Source organism: Cetorhinus maximus, chromosome 14, assembly GCF_964194155.1.
Source record: "Cetorhinus maximus chromosome 14, sCetMax3.hap1.1, whole genome shotgun sequence".
Lineage (NCBI taxonomy): Eukaryota > Metazoa > Chordata > Chondrichthyes > Lamniformes > Cetorhinidae > Cetorhinus > Cetorhinus maximus.
Window position 1 is genome coordinate 110,948,013 of NC_135892.1, and position 17,121 is coordinate 110,965,133.

A 17,121-nucleotide genomic window follows, 5' to 3' on the forward strand; every position below is an offset into this window, starting at 1 on the left:
ATGTCCCGTTCTCACCCAGAGGTGTTCCATTTTAATCCACTCTTCCAAACAAGCCGGTAAGACACATAGTGGAAACCGGCAAAGAAAGCAGGTACAGGAGGCCATTCAGCCCCTCAAGCCTGCTTCCCCATTCAATCGATCATGGCTGATCTATAACTGCTCTGTATCTTAATTTCATTTCAGATTCCATATCCTTTTCCTAATAAAAAATATATTAGTTTCAGTGAATGAAATTTTCAAATGACTCCCTGCACCCACAGCTTTTTGGGGGAGTACTCCAGATTACCACTGTCCTTTGAGTGAAAAATTGTTTCCTGAAATCACCCCTGGAGGAGCTGAGCTCTAATTTTGAGCTCGTGTCCCCTTGTTCTGGACTCCCCTCACCAGACGAAATAGTTTTCTTCTATCTGTCCTGTCACTCCTCTAACCATCTTAAACGCCTCAATTAGTTCACTCCTTAATCTTCTATATTCAAGGAAATACGAGCTTTGTCTATGCAATCCACCTTCATAATTTAACCATTTTATCCTTGGTATCATTCTGTTGAATTAGCGCTGTATCACCTTCAAGGCGAATAGATCCTCCCTGAGGTTCACTTCTTCTTTATTTATATAGATCAGGTCCCAATGATTTAATCGGGATAGACTGCTATTTCGACTGGTGGTCTAAAAGGGGCAGTGGTTGGAGCTTTCTTACGAGGACATCCCAGTGAGAAAGGGATCCTGGGCCAGGAGACCCTCAAAGAGCTAAGTAGTTAACTCCTTATTTACCAGTCGAGTAAGCCCAGTCAGGGGCTGAGGGAGTGGTAATCATTGAATTAAAGTGAGTCCAGTATTGCTGTATAGCTCGCAGGAGCTGATCTCTCTGCCCCAGCCTCTAAGACCAAGTCCAGTTGAGAAACCCCCACAATCGTGATCACTGAGATTAGCCACATCAGTACATAACACCGTTGGATCTGGGAGTGTCCTTGCTTGTTTGGCTCAGTGACTTACTACTTTGCTCAGGTGAGATGAATGATATTGTGCCATCGCTACCAGTGTTCATGTGCTGGCTTTCAAACCAACCTTGATTCCTAACACGCCGATTAGAGCAATTGAAAAACACGGAGTTATTTTTGTTCACCTAGAAAAAGTTTATCAAAATTTTATAATTTATTAGGAACGGCAACGAAAAATAAAAATTCTATTCAAAGCTTTGAATGCAATGTGCAAATATGATGTATTAAAATCACCAGACTGGTAAGAGTATAGATCAACGCCTGCAATCCCCACTTGCAAGACTCCCAGACGTGACTGATAGGCATGGGTCAGAGAGGTAACTGTATGTCAGATCAACTTATAATGGTGTCACCAGTTACCTGTGGATAGACAGACCAGGAGAGACTGGTAGTGCCAGATGGCGAGGCAGTCTGAAATATACAGCTATTGCTCAAGAATCCTGGCATTTATTTTTAATGCCACCATCTTTCACCCCGCCCGACATGTCACTGGTTATTTCTTTCCAATGTCAAGTAGGTTCCAACACTTCTTCGTGGGTTTTTTTTTAAAGTCAGTGAAGCATTACAGGTTTCTTTTTGGTGACATCAGCATCGAGGAGACATTCATTGCTTCTTCCGTACTTTTGATTTGGGCGCTGTTGTGAGAAAAGGAAATGACTTTTTTTAAAAAGTGCAGCTTGTAAATTGTTTTTTGTGTGTGCATAAAACATATAAATATTGTATAAAGGGACAATTAGAGGATACGGACCATTGGGGTTTTCAGCTTTGTAGAAGGTCTTTAACAGTTCAACAGCTTCCTCAGCTCTGTAGCCCCCTATGCACTGCAACAGGAAAGAAACAGAGACTTGTATTTATGTAAGTAATTAGTCCATAAAGGAGCATTGGCATTTCTCTCTATTAGAGAGAGAATTGGTTATATATAGCTTAAGGGACATCACTCCACAAGCGTGGGCAAGGGCAAGCTCCCATGTACTACCACAGAATGGGGATTGAACCCACACTGCTGGCGTCAGCGCATCACACCCTAGCCGTCTAGCCAACCGAGCTAATTGCACCCCCATCAGTGACCATGGAGCATCTCAAAACTGATTTACAGCCAATGAAGTACTTTTGAGGTGTAGCTACTGTTGTAATGTAGGGAACATGACCACAACCATCTAGGACAAGGGCAGCTGACAGATTGGAACACTACCACCTGGAAGATCCCCTCCAAGTCACTCACAATCCTGACTTGGAACTATATAACTTTCACTGTCGCTGCATCAAAATCCTGGAACTCCCTCCCTAACCGCACTGTAGGTGTACCTACACCACATAGACTGCAGCGGTTAAAGAAGGCAGCTCACCACCACCTTCTGAAGGGCAACTAGGGATGGGCAATAAATGCTGGTCCAGCCAGCGAAGCCCACATCCCGTGAATGAATAAAAAAACACTAAGCGCCCACAAACAGCAATGAAGTTAATGACCAAATAATCTGTTTTACGTGTTGGTTGGGGGATAAATATTGGCTAGAATACCAGTGAGATCTCGCCTGCTCTTCAAATAGTGTCTTGAAATAATTTAAGTCCACCTGAGGGGCCAGACGGAGCTCCAGTTTAACATCTCATCAGAATGACAGTATCTTTGACAGTGCAGTACTCCCTCAGTACTGCACTGGGAGCATCAGCCTAAATTTTGCACCCTGAAGTAGGTTTTCAACCAGTGTCTTTCTAACTCAGAAGCAAAAGTACTGCCCACTCTGCCATATTAGACACCAAGAGAGCAAAGGAGTCAACTCTTTACACAAAGTTGTCAAACTGCTTTCAATCTTGCCACAAGAAATAAATAATTACTGACGCAGCACTTGGACCTGTCGGGATGTTAAGCGACACCTGGTACATTGAGGAAGCTGGGCACATCTCAGGCGCTGGGACTTGGAGCTGCCAGGTCACTTTAATTGGCTTAACTCTTGTTGGCTTTCAGTCACTTAATCAGAATCTGACATTGAATCTCCGGCCAATTGTGAATGGTGGTGCGTGCAGGCTGACTGGCCCATTCTGGCAATATCAACAGCCAGAAAATGATCCGTGAAAACAGGATTTTCCATTCTGCTGGCAAGAGAGTGCAAGGCAGGAAGCGGTTTATCCCCAAAGAAACACCAATAAAAACAGCACAAGTGACATTCTTGGCTCCAAGAATGCAATGTCACCCCCATCTGTTGACTTTGAGTATTACACACTCATATATGTACATATATATATATATATATATATATATATATACACATACACACACACAAGCAAGTAATATTTGGACATAGGCCTCCAATGAGATTCAAAGGCCAAGTCCAACATTGTGATTTTATCTCCGAGACGGCTGGAATTAAGCCTAGGTCGTGGGAGTTAATAGGAAGGTTAATTCCTTCAGTGCCAACAAGCATTGTGCAAAGACAAAATGGGGCTGCTGCAAATACTGTGGAGGGAGTTTAATGCAACAGTCTGCTACATAACTGAATCTGCCCCAGAGAGATGGGATAAATGTCCTTGTGCACTCTCTCTGATAACGGAATACTCCGGGCCCACAGTGAATTCAAGTACATCTTGACACATTTGTCCTTTAAAGTCTTACAAGATGAAAAGGTGATGGGAGCTGGAGATGAAATCCTTCACTTGGCAATGTCGCACATGTAGTTGAGGATACTGAAGCAGTTACACATTATGTGTCTCTCTCTCTACTGGTGAGAGATGTTCCATTACTATCAGACAATGAGTTAAGGCAATTAAATACATTGCCTCAGCATCCCACCCCACATCAGGGACGTCTACAAGATGGTGATTTCAATCGAGACCAATAATCAGGTTTAAAATCTAAACTTAATTTTTGGAATAACTTTGAAAATGAAAGCCAAGTCTAATGAGAATATATTTAAGAACATTTCTCTATATTAAAAAGCTCGCTTTCTGGCTGCACTTTTGTGCTATTTTCCCATTATTAATTCCAAAGTCTGAATTCAAAAAGAAACTGTCTATGTAAACAGTTTATACTGTAATTACCCTCCTGCCAGTGCAGGCACTGTCGCACCCTAGCTTTGTGTCTTCAAGCTTCTCTGCCAGCGATGCAAAGAAACTAGTATACACCAACCAACTTCTTGTTTTCACAATGCTGCTGAACAATAAATAGTAATGTAAGAGAGTCTAAATAGGATAGAGGAGCAAAGGGATCTGGAGATATAGATACACAAATCACTAAAAGTAGCGATGCAGGTTAATAAGGCAATTTAAATAAACAAAGCATTGGAGATTAGTTCTAGAGGGATAGATCTAAAAACTGAGAAGTTATGTTCAACGTGTATAGAACCTTGGTTAAACTACGCTTGGAGCACTGTGCACAGATCTGGTCTCCACATTATGAAAAGAATGAAATGATGAAAAAGCACTGGAGGACACTCCAGAATATAATATAGGAGGACACCAGAACTGAGAGCTTCTAACTATCAGAAAAGATTGATCAGGATGAGGCTTTTTTGCTTTAGCAAAAGAGAAGACTGAAGGGCGATCTGACAGAGGGCTTAACGATTATGAAGGAGTTTGATAGGGATGACACAGAGAAAGTATTTCCACTTGTGGAGGGGGATAAAAACTAGGGGCTGTAAATATAAGATAGTCATGAATAAACTCAATAGGAAATGAAGGAGCAATTTCTTTTCCCAGAGTGATGAGAATGTGGAACTCACTGCCACAGGGAGTAGTTGAGGAAAATTGCATGGGTGCCTTTAAGGGGATGTTTGATAAACACGTGAAGCAGAAAGCAATAGAAGGTTATGCTGATAGGGTAAGATGAAAAGGGGTGGGAGGAGGTGCATGTGGAGCATAAACACTGGCATAAACCAGTTAGAGCGAATGGCCTGTTTCTGTGCTTACAAGATGCTCTGCAGAAACTCACCAAGGCTCCTTCAACAGCACCTTCCAAACCCACAATCACTACCATCTAGAAGGACAATGGCAGCAGATACATGGGAACACCACCACCTGGAAGTTCCTCTCCAAGCCACTTACCATCCTGACTTGGAAATATATCACCGTTCCTTCACTGTCACTGGGTCAAAATCCTGGCACTCCCTCCCTAACAGCACTGCGGGTGTACCTACACCACATGGACTGCAGCGGTTCAAGAAGGCAGCTCATCACCACCTTCTCAAGGGCAACGAGAGATGGGCAAATGCAGGCCCAGCCAGCGAAGCCCACATCCCTTGAATGAAGAAAAACAACATTGTGTAATTCTATGAAAATAAATGATATCAGGGTAGAACGTATGACTTTCAAATGGAGAACACATTATATCTGCATAATCTGGTCCAATCACGCCCTGCCCTCGCAGCAGCTGAAGACCACATCTGGTCTCGGCTCTCTGTGCACAACTCACTGACTACATTGATGGTGATGTCACTGTGTGTTGCAATGTTCTTTGAAACTCCAACTGCAGTACATTTAAGCCAGTCTCCATTAAGTTTATCGTGGGTATAAGCCAACATCATGGGGAATGCTAGTCCTCCAGAAGTCAGCACTAAGGTCATATGCAACATTAGATAGGCACTCTGTCAGAGACAGCACATGGCTTTGTGTGAAATGGAAGAGCCACAGTTTAAGCATGTACTAAGGTGGGGCAAAGGACCCTCATTCATTCCCTTGTTATTGTATATTTTGTGCCAATTTCACTCAGGTATTTGCTGTCAAATGTGCAGTCTAATAATCTAGTTTATTTTTCTCCAAATTTTTAAATTTTCTCACAGAAAATTGTGACCAACATCAAAGCTCAGTAGTAGAATATATATTTTCTGCCACATGCCATAACAGGCAGTGTTATAAAACAGCGAATCCTCCGACTCACTGTGAGTAATACCACAGATCTACGGAATCTGAAATAAGCTAGCTGAACTGCCTCCAGTCTCGGACGCCAAAAGTGGTTGTGCTTCTCACCCCATCTCCTCCAGTGCACAAACATCTCTTGCTTCCAACATGGCCATTTAGCCCACCATGCACTTTTCACCAGCAGACTAGACTACTCCACTGCTTCCTGGCCGACCGCCCCCTTCTCCAGCCTCCATAAACTTCAATCCATCCAAAGCTTTGCTTTCTGTACTGGATCCCGCACTGTCCTACTTGCTCACCACCTCTATGCTCTCATCTGCAGTAACCTCCTCTAGCCATACAATTCTCTCCAGAATTCTTCTGCCCCTCTGAATCTGGCTTTTTCAGCATATTCCTGTTCCTCCTACACTTCACAACTGACACTCTCTGGAATTCTCTCCTTAAGCTTCTCTGCCTCTCAGACCCACCTTATGCCACGTCATTGAGCAAGCATTTGGTTACCCATGCTAATCTCTCCTCTTCCTCAGAGTACGGTTTTCCTTCTGTCTCAGTGGAGCGCTTTGAGAGCTTTTCCACATTAAAAGTGCTATATAATTGCAAATTGTCATTGTTGCTCCAGTATAGCACAAGGAATCTCAGCAAGCACTGTTCCGTCGTGGAGCTGGGGCTGGACTGAGATGTGAGGAAATTCCCACACTCTGTGGGCTCCAGACTCCAGAGAACCGTTGGGATTCCCTACCCCAGAGGGTTGTGGATACTCAGTCTTTGAGTATTGAAGGCTGAGATTGCTCGAATTTTGGGCACTAAGGGAATCGGAAGATCAGCCATAACCTTGTTGAATGACAGAGCAGGCCCAAGGGGCTGTATGGCCTAATCCTATTTCTTCTAAAAGTTAGCTGTTTGGTCAGATAGACTTGATATGGCTTGAAGTTTAGTTAAACTTTTCACTTCTTAAATATAAATTAAGATACCCCAAAGACACAGTTAGCACATGAACTGGCCAATGTTGTTTCAGTTTTGACCCTTATCAGGTTGGGGCAGTGATAAAAGTTCCCAAAGGTGAGAGTGCTATCGCATGAGGTAAGATAGACACAAAGTACTGGTCAAAAAAAAATAGCGTGAAGATTTCCCCTGCTCCATGTTCCTAGCAAAGCCATATGCGAGATGTTGCTAGCAATACTGAACAAAGGAAAATTTTCACGAGTACATTGACAATGCCACAGCACAAAGGGGTTTAACCTACAGTGGAGAAGTACGGAGATGGGAAATCTTTACACGTAACCTAACAATGCCAATGCAATCTTTAGTTGTGTTAAAAAATATATCGCTCAGAGATTCCTGACTTGCATACGTACAAACTTGATGCTGTTTCAAAAATTTATTTTAAATGAAGTATGCACAAGAACTGGACGCGTCATTTCTGGCTCCACTTGCTGCAGAAGGCAGAATGAGGCGCAGGAAATGATCTGTCCCAGGGGCTGCCAAAGTTGCCAACCTAAGATTAATTAAATCAGTGCACAGTCAAGGACAAGCCTGGAACGGGGCCAGCTCGGGGAGAGAGGGGACTTCCAAGGCCACAAGCAGTGACAGGCTGGCAATGAGACACAAGTATAGGAAACAGTGATCATCTATTGAGAAACCATCTAGTGACAGAGCCACAACAGGCAATCTGTGGAGAGTTGCTCTCCAGCAAATCACTGATGCTAAACTGATTTTTATTCTGTGCATTTTCCCCTTTTTTGGCTCTTCCAACCTTAAAAAAAAAAGTCATTTTCTTTATAAAATGGTTGTTTCAGCCTCAACTGGAGTAGTATGTCAAGTTCTGGGCACTGCACTTCAGGTAGGATGTGAAGGCTTTACAGAGGGTTCAATGAACAGAATGGTTCCAGAGAAGAGAGGTTTCAGTTATGTGGAATAGATTGGGGAAACTCATAGATGTTTATAGCACAGTAGGAGGCCATTGGGCCCATCGTGTCTGAGCCGGTCAGCAAAGATCTGACTACACTAATCCCATTTTCCAGTGCTTGGCCCATAGCCCTGGAGGCTATGGCAACGCAAGTGAATATCTAAATACTTCTTAAATGTTATAAGAATTTCTGACTCAACCACCCTTTCAGGCAGTGAGTTCCAGACTCCCACCACCCTCTGGGTGAAAACATTTCTCCTCAACTCTCCTCTTAGCCTTCTACCTCTTACCTTAAATCTCTGTCCCCTAGTCATTGACCCCTCTACTAATAGAAAAATGCCTTCCTATCCACCCTATTTATGCCCCTCATAATCTTACATGTCTCTATCAGGTCTCCTCTCAACCTTTACTGCTCCAAGGAAAACAACCCCAGTCTATTCAATCTTTCCTCATAGTTCAGGCCCTCCAGCCCAGGCAGCATCCTGGTAAATCTCCTCTGCACCCTCTCCAGTGCAATCATATCTTTCCTATAATGTGGTGACCAGAATTACACGCAGCACTCCAGTTGTGGCTTAACCAGCCTTAGGTGTTCTCTATAGAGAAGAGAGGTTCGAGATAAAATTTGATAGAGGTGTTAAAAATCATGAGGGTTCAGGACAGGGTAGATAGAGGGAAACTGTTCCCATTAGTAGAAGGGTCATGAACCGCAGGACATCGATGTAAGGCGATTGGTAAAAGAATCAAAGGTGACATGAAAGTTTTTTTTCAATGCAGAGAGCCGCCACAGACTTAATGGGCTGAATGGTCTCCTTCTGTGATGTAACCATTCTATGATTTTACTGCAGATGGACACATGCAATTTCAGGTCTTTCTCCTGTGGATGGTTGATTCTGTCAGGTCAAGTGGCGGCTTGCCAACTCGCCAGGATTGCCCTGGAGTTTCCAGGAGTTACAGGTTAATCTCCTGGACACTGCTGCGAACAAACCCACCAGAAAAATCATTGAAGCATTATTTTGTTTGGGATTGAATGGAGAATTTTAGCTGTGAGAAAAGATTGGACAGAACACAGGAGGCTGAGAGGAGATTTCATTGATGAGGAAAAATTACGAGGAGCCGAGATAGAGTGGAGTGGAAGGACCTACTTCTATTAGCATTAACCCGGTGGGGGGGGGGAAGACGGACGCGGGTGTTATAGGATTAAGATGATTTTCAGGAGGATTATGGGGAAGTTGACCAACTTCTTCACTCAGAGGGTGGTGAGGGTCTGGAATTCATTGCCTTAAAGGGTGGTAGAGGCAGGAACACTCATCGCATTAAGAAAGTACTTGGACGTACACTTGAGATTTTATAACCCACAAAGCTACGGACCAAGAGCTGGAACGTGGCATTACACTGGATAGCTCTGAAACAGCCAGCAAAGGCATGATGGGCTGAATGGTCTTCTGTGCCTTAAATTTTCTGTTTCAATTAATTATTTATAGGTAGTGGGGAACAAAAAGCTATTTAACTGGGTGGGGCAGTTAGAGGTGAATGTTCTTGTGATGAAACCTCCAGGAACATATTCAACAAGAGTTGGGAACTCTGAGAAGAGGGCAATCATAATATGAGCTGAACCATTCTGGCATATATGGCTCTTCCCTGTCAGCGAAGTCACTGAAGCAGCCGAGGCACCGAGCGCTAAAATACCAGGTCTCCATTGTGGAAGCAACTTTCTTTTTCTAACACTGACCAAGTGCAGAAATGAGATGCTCTCCTTTATCTTTACTCCTCGGCAATGGGGAGAGGCGATTCGAGTCTGGCACAACAGAGAGGCTGGGCAGAAGAAAATACAAGTAGAAAATGGTCACGCCTTGTGCGTTCTTATTGCTGTCTGCTGTCAAGTGATTTTGCGGAATAAGGAGATTAACTCTACCCCCACTCCTTTTACATAGAATGTACAGCACAGAAACAGGCCATTCAGCCCAACTGGCTCACACCATTGTTTATGCTCCACAAAAGCCTCCTCCTCCCGACCACCTCACCACATCAGCAGATCCTTCTCTGCCTTTCACCCTTATATGTTTATCTAACTCCTCCTTAAATGCATCTATACTACTCACCATGTGGCAGCGGGTTTCACAAAATGACCATTCTATATTGTTGACCTCTAGTTTTAGACTCCACCCCCACCTCACCCTCCCCCCAAACAAGTGGAACATCTTTTCTATGTCTCCCCTATTAATCCTAACATAGCCTTGAAGTCCCACCCATTAGGTCATCCCTCAGGTTTCTTTTTTCTGGATACTAGATGTCTCCTCACTTCTGTCTGTTTGCCTATCTAACCCACCTCTTCATTCATCTCCATTTTCAAGATGTTTCACTCTTTTCTTCTCTCTAGTGCATTGCGAATGCCTGACTGAGATGATGTCTTCACCTCCTCTGGCACGTTTTTAAACAAGTCCAGCTTTCTCGCATTTACAACAGAGCAGTTTGCTTGGTTGATTCTCTTTCCACTGGACTCAGTATCCATTCACCCCCATCAATGTGCACCAGTATCTATAACGTGTGGGGTGCATCACTGTCACCTGGCAATGTTTCTTTGCTCTCTTTCCCCTGCAGCCTCCATCACGGAGTGGGACAAGAGCAGCAATGTCAGGGGGGCATCACCACCTCCCCGTTTCCATCCAAACCTCACACCATTCTGACTTGGGTATTATCATCAGACCAATATCCTGAAATTTCCAATCTAACACCATCATTAGGATTGTTATCAGCATGTAGGCTGCAGTGGTTTGAGGAGATTTTCCACTACCATCTTTTCACAGGGCAATAAATACGGCCTTTCCAGTATCAACATATCCGGAGAACAACACCATTAAACATTCTTTTCAAAGTCTGTTAAACCCTCTATTTGCCTGCTTTGTGAATCAGGGTTCCTCACGCTGGTCTCTCCCCTGTAGGTTAGCTGTCGGCTTCTTCACTTATGAAAGGAACTCACTCATCTTGAACGTTGCTGAAAAGAGAGCCATGTTGCCGAAGCTTTTCATCTTGCACTCATCAGGACAAACGCAAGAATGCCAAATTTCAAACAATCACAACGATTTATACTAACAGGAGAAAAGGATGCTGACTGGTGGCTCCGATTGGCTGCGGCATTGCCACTCAGAATTCAGCAGGGCACTCTTGGTTCCTGAAGCTCCCTAACCTTTCCTGTTCCCTGTTCTGACAAAGGGTCCATAACCCAAAATGTTAACCTGCCCATTCTCTATTCAGATGCTGATGCACCTGCTGTGTATTTCCAGTCCCTGTTGCTTTTGCTTCCGATTTCCTGCCACCCCAGTTCTGCTTCCCGCACCAGTATTGCCTCTCAGAGTGGCAATGAGCACCGCAATGCTTAATAATTGGAGAAGGGCTCGCTGCTGGTAAATTATGGGTGCTTTTCTTTACCACTCATGGAGCTCCTAAAGGTGATGGTATACATTAAACTTCATAGAAACATTTCAGTTAGATTTGAGAAGGATTCTATGAAATTCAGTCGGTCCTTCCTATGTCCCTGAGTATCAGGGGCTATACATTTTTATCTTAAAAGAGCAAACCATGTAAAATGTACAGCTCCATTGAAAGGAGGCTAAGCAGTAACATTTGCTTGTGCACAATGAATTATAGGAACACAGGAACAGGGTGAGGCCATTCAACCCCTTGAGTCTGCTCCACCACTCAACTAGGTTATGGTTGATCTTTATCTTAACTCCACTCACTAACCTTGGTTCCATAACCCTTAAAGCCCTTGCCTTGCAAAAATCTATCAACTTCAGTTTTGAAGCTTTCAATTGATCCCTAGGCTCAACAGCTTTTTGGGGGGAGTTCCAAATTTCCAATCCCCTTTGTGCGCCCTTGAATGGCCTGTCCCTAGTCTGAAGGTTTTGGCCCCTTATTCTGGCCTTCCCCCATTACAGGAAACAGTTTCTCTATATCCACTCCATCAAATCCTTTGAATCATCTTAAACATCTTGATCGGATCAACCCTTAATCTTCTATACACAGGTAATGTAAGCTAAATCCATGCAACCTGCCCTCATAATTTAACCCTTATAACTCCACGAAAGCATGATTTAAATTCAGCTCACTGGCTAGATGGATGTTGACGTTGTGGGTTTGCATGTCCCTAAGTAATGCTTCTGTATTTGCCTCAGTCTTAACGCTATTAACACCCACTGAAATCCCCGTTTCTGCAAGTGGACAAGTTTCCTCTTTGCTTGCATGTGGTTCTGCAAAGCATTGATTGAAAGCTTCTCAGATATCACAGACGCATCCAGACATGAGCTTGCAACACATCAGGACAAAAATGCCTCTGGTTGAACTTGGAATAATAAGATGACATTTAAAAATGGGTCTTCCTGGGTTTCTGGAAAGGAGTTACCTGGAAGGGTGCTCCAGAGTGCTGTAAGTTATCCGTGGGAATGTTCAGCACTGAACCGCAGCCTCCAAATCGCTCATTCGGACAGCCGAACACAACCAGTGGGATGTCTGTGACAAGGTTAAGCAGAAAGGGAAGTTTTTCTTCCATGAGAAACAAAATGCAGTTGGGAAGGAAGAGAGAAAAAACGAACTTGAGATGGTGCCCCTGCCTCCTCTCCTCCCCAAACCACCAGACTTCTCTTGCCCCCTCCTTGCATTTTCTTCCTTATTCTGACCGGTGGGAGAAGGAGACACTGACCAGCTCTTAAACGAGAGTTACAGAGTGATGCAACAATCGAGGGGGCCATTCAATCCATTGCACCTGTGCTGGCTCTTTGGTAGAGTTATTCAATTCCTTCCCCACTCCCCCTGCTTTTTCCCCATCACTCTGCCAGTTCAGACCAGGTCAGGATGGCAGGTTCCCTTCCCTATGGAACATTAGTGAACCAGATGGGTTTTTAAACAACAAGCCGGCAGCTTCATGGTCGCCATTGCTGAGACCAGCATCTTATTCCAGATTTATTTAATTAGCTGAATTTAAATGTACCTGCTAGTACGGTGGAGTTTGTGGTTCAATAACAGCTTGGATTTGAAGATAGTGGGAGGAATGAATAATTAAAGGAGGCAAAAGTTTTCACAGAATCGTGGTCCCGGAAAAAAAAAAATGAGCTAGAGCAGGGACAAGGTATGATAACTCTTGATTTCAATGCAATGAGTACTCAGGAAGTAGGAATGGTGACCATGCAGTTGAGAGTTATAAATGTCCGCACACCTCTGGGCCAGGAGTCACAGGTTCAAGTCTGCACCAGGACACTGCAGTACTGCAAAGGTGCTGCATTGTTTGTGGCAGGGCGGAAATGGCACTGTCCTATGGAGGTGTGGTGGCCAGGCTTGTATGTTCAAAGGAGCAGGGAGTTCTGCTGGTGCCCTGCTCAATGTGCCCCCATCAACTACCACCATAAAGCAAGAAATAAAAGAGATTCGATCACTGTCTGATGTGGTTTCGAGATGCTCTGGTGGCCATTCAGCTCGGAGGATGGAAAACCAATAAAATTTTACCAACTGAAGAATTATGAAGCAACTAAGCCAGAGACCATGAGTCTGACACAGCACCCTCGGTGTGATTGTCCCTATTTTATTTATAACGCTATCCTCAACAGCTGTGGCTCCATCCATTTGCTCCACTGACAGAAGGGTGCACTGGCTGCACAGCAACATGTATAATTACTGCTCGACACAGTTACGGATGAGGAGCGTTGCGTCCCACTTAATCACTCTCCCAAGTGGTTGCCGTGATGTGCAGTTCAACTGAGTGCCAACATTATACTGTAATTTATCTCTATAAATAACCCATTCACATCTAAATAGCACCGGAAAGTGACACTGCGTTAGGATAATTAACAACCCCGTAGTGAAGTCTCATGTACTGCAAGGTTTTTCTTGCCAAAAATTGGTATTTACTTATTTATATATATTTTATACATATAAATAAAATATATTATTGGGCAAAAATCTACAATTAAGTCCTTTTTTTTGTTGTAAATCGCTCATCGCTCACTGTGGCTCCAGGAAGTTATCAAAGCAGTGATCCTCCCTGAGTCTGCCAAAAATATACAGGCAAAAATTAATCAAGCCTATTGCAAAGTAAACCCCCCCCTCTCCACCCACTAAAGCCAGGTATTGAAGGGGTAAACGTGAAGGCTCTTATGTGGCTTTGTGATTCAACTGGGCTAAGGGACTGAACAACTGCTTGATCGTTTTTATATGTAAATAATTACACAGGTCACGAAATTAGGCTTTTAAAAACAGCTTACCAATAACAACTTGCATTTCTATAATACCTTTAATGGAGTAAAACCTCTCCAGGCGTTTCACAGGAGTGTTATCAAACAAAATTTGACACCCAGCCATGTCTGGAAATATGAGGACACAAGGTAGGTTTTAAGGAGTGTCTTAGGGGAAAGAGAGGCAGAAAAGTTCAGGGACGAGATTCCAGAATTTAAGGTCTTGGCAGCTGAAGACATGGCCATCAATGGTAGAGTTATCAAAATTAGTGCTGTGCAAAAGGCCAGAATTGGAGGTGTGCTGATATCTTGGAGAGTTGTAGAGCTGGAGGAGATTACAAGGATAGGGAGGAGTGATTTAGACACAAGGATAAGAACTTTGAGAATAAGGCTCCTTTTCCCCAGTCTGCGAACTTCAGTGAAAGATTGCATCTAAACTACTAACACTCACCAGAACATTAATAGCTACCAGCTTGCGCAATTTTCAGAAACCATGCTCACCTTTGCCTGTGTAGAAGGGTGGGCGGGTGGTGAATTTAAATACCAATCCCTACTTTAAACAGAAAGTTGCTTCGGCCCAGAGTTATGTCTCTCGTTGTTCCGTGATGCAACCGCTAAAGGATACTCAGTAGCCGCAGGGCAGCAGCACACATAATGCATGGTTCCACGGTGACATACAGCACTGTGTGTTCAAACACCTCTGCTCGATCTCTGCCCTTTTGGCGACACCACTCCAAGACTTGGTCAATGGCGACCATCTCTGCATGACGGGTAGCCTGTACGAACAGAGAGAAATCCCAGAATGTAAGCGGCTGAGCCTGGAATCCAGGAGGGTACGGAACCAGTAAAGGCAACTTTGATCAATCTAGTTCAAACTTAGCCATACTCCATTATTTAAAACCTATCCAACTCCAGTTTGAGTCTGTTGATGCTATCAGTAATATTTTGGAAGTGATGCAGCATCTAAATGTGACACAGAATGGCCCTCCCATTTTTGCTTAATGCTGATTGTTGCTGCACGGGTCTTTGCACTTTACTCCCCCTGCATCCAACCACCCTGCAGGCAGTAACTCAGGCTAGGGAAATAGTAGGGCCGAGGTGGATCAAGGTCCTGCTGTGGACAGTGGAGTGATTGATGCACAGAAGGACAGAGAAAGAGGACCGGGCCTCATAACACAAGGGCGGGTGGTGAAGCTTTAGGCAAGTTTATAGTTTGTGCAGGGTGGACACTGGGACCTCACGAGTAGGGTGTTGGAAAAACTAAGTCCAGAGGTGACCAAAGTGCAGATAAGGTTTTCTGCCTGCAGTAGTGGCAGGACAATGAGGTGAGCCATGATACACAGCTGGAGGTACGCAGTTTTGGTGACAGATGAAGGAAAGATTCAAGCGTTCTGCAGTTTTGAAGTCCCAGAAAGTGTGAGAATTAGGATAAGACCTTGTTTACTCTTTATTGGCAAGACCAGCCAATAACATGTCCTGGAGGTTTGTAGAGACAAGGCTGGTCTTGTCTCTACAAATAGTATTCAGCTGATGCCAGGATTGGGATTCCAAAGTCTGTGGATTCTAAGGGTGAAACAAAGATGGCTTTCCAGACTACCATGCTGTTTTTTAATGCCATCAATAGATGTAGAATCACCTTTAAATGTATGCCGGTGACACTCAGCTCTCTCTTCTCTTCTCAGGTCCCGCAAATATTTCTGTCATGTCAAACTATCTGATATTCATTACCAGAGTTACCTTCACTGGACTATTGGGAAGCCTAAAGCCATTCTTTTCACTAGAGAGTGATTGCTTGCCATTGACTCCATCCCCCAGCTTGATTGTTTCCTGAGATTGAGCCAGATGGTTTCCTATTCCAACCCAGAGCTGAGTTTCAAACCCCTGGGGAGAGGATGGATAATTAAGGAACACTAGAAGTGCCTGCGCAAGCAAAGACGAGATGCTGGAGAGAGGCTGGGACTGGTGGAAGTAGAATCAAGATGCCAAGGAGGAAGGCCACAAAGATTGATAAACCAGCTCCTACCCTATTCTCATCCTGTTAGAGCATTTCAAAACTGCAAAACGCTTTCAATGTTTCTTCACTGTACAATTTCAAGACTCTGGAAACCCGAGCTTGGCATCAGCTGCTCACTATTCCTTACCTAGCCTCCACAAGCCTTGGTGACGTTGTACCTGGTCTTACCTAGCCTCCACAAGCCTTGGTGACGTTGTACCTGGTCTTGCCTAGCCTCCACAAGCCTTGGTGACGTTGTACCTGGTCTTGCCACCTAGGCTTTTCAGCAGCAGCAGCAAATAAAAAAATGTTCTGGAATTTAGCAGCAATTTTGACTTTGGAAGATGTGCATAATGGGCAAAATCAAACCGATAGCCCATTATCCACCCATTGACTTTGACGAAAAGGAAGATCCAGGGTGGCACACAATAAGTTAATTCGGCACCCCTCCAAAGTTACAATGGCCCCCCAGTCCGTTCTGCCACATAATCCCTCAGACATTAACTTACATTCTTAGTTTCATTCACTTCGTTCCTCCCCTGTCCCAAAATCTCATTCTGGTAAACCATCAGGCATCCAACAGGCACCTCACCGTTCTCCAAAGCTTCTTTCGCCTGTAAATCAAACAAATAAAAACATTAACTAAATCTCAGTGACACCCTGTCGTTCGATATTCCTGCTTGAGCCACAAGGGCAAGGAAAGTGGAGAAGCAAACCAGTCTGCAACACTGACATCTCTTAACTTGATAAAGGACATATTAGAAGGAGTTTACAGTGGTTAAGGAGGATCTGACAATTCTAACTTCGGGTGGGGGGGGTGCTAAATACCTTCAAACTTTAGAATAAGAAAGCCTAAAATCTGGTTGGACAAGAAATAAAATCAAACAGTGTACAATTTCTCAATATATATTTTACAAATATTTTTTCAGCGTTATCTTAGAAAATGATCAGGTAGATAATTTATCTCAGAGACTACGACACAACCTATTAGCAAACTCTGCATCCAAGATGCTGAGCTACCATTGACAGACCTGTGCATTTTCAAGGTCTTTTATTTCAAATGCCAATACCACCCCCTGGTGATAAACAATGGTACTGATATTCACACAGTACATTGTCCACCTTTTAAAAAAAATATACTTCCCTTCTCGTTTTC

General features: G+C 43.8%; 1 protein-coding gene across 3 annotated transcripts in view; it reads right to left on the reverse strand.

The window, feature by feature from the left end:
- Window positions 1–1,199: 1,199 nt before the first annotated feature.
- adat2 (adenosine deaminase tRNA specific 2) overlaps window positions 1,200–17,121 on the reverse strand; it is a 29,508-nt gene continuing 13,586 nt past the window's right edge. The window contains exons 2-7 of one of the 3 annotated variants that reach the window (XM_078557482.1): window positions 16,475–16,579; window positions 14,598–14,748; window positions 12,151–12,257; window positions 1,746–1,818; window positions 1,568–1,632; window positions 1,200–1,524 (exon numbers count right to left, since the gene is read on the reverse strand). In XM_078557482.1, the coding sequence (XP_078413608.1) occupies window positions 1,601–1,632; window positions 1,746–1,818; window positions 12,151–12,257; window positions 14,598–14,748; window positions 16,475–16,579 (468 nt within the window). In that variant the 3' untranslated portion in view covers window positions 1,200–1,524; window positions 1,568–1,600. Of the gene's footprint in view, window positions 1,525–1,557; window positions 1,633–1,745; window positions 1,819–12,150; window positions 12,291–14,597; window positions 14,749–16,474; window positions 16,580–17,121 lie in introns of all 3 variants that reach the window. The other 2 variants (XM_078557480.1, XM_078557481.1) reach the window with 2 other exon arrangements.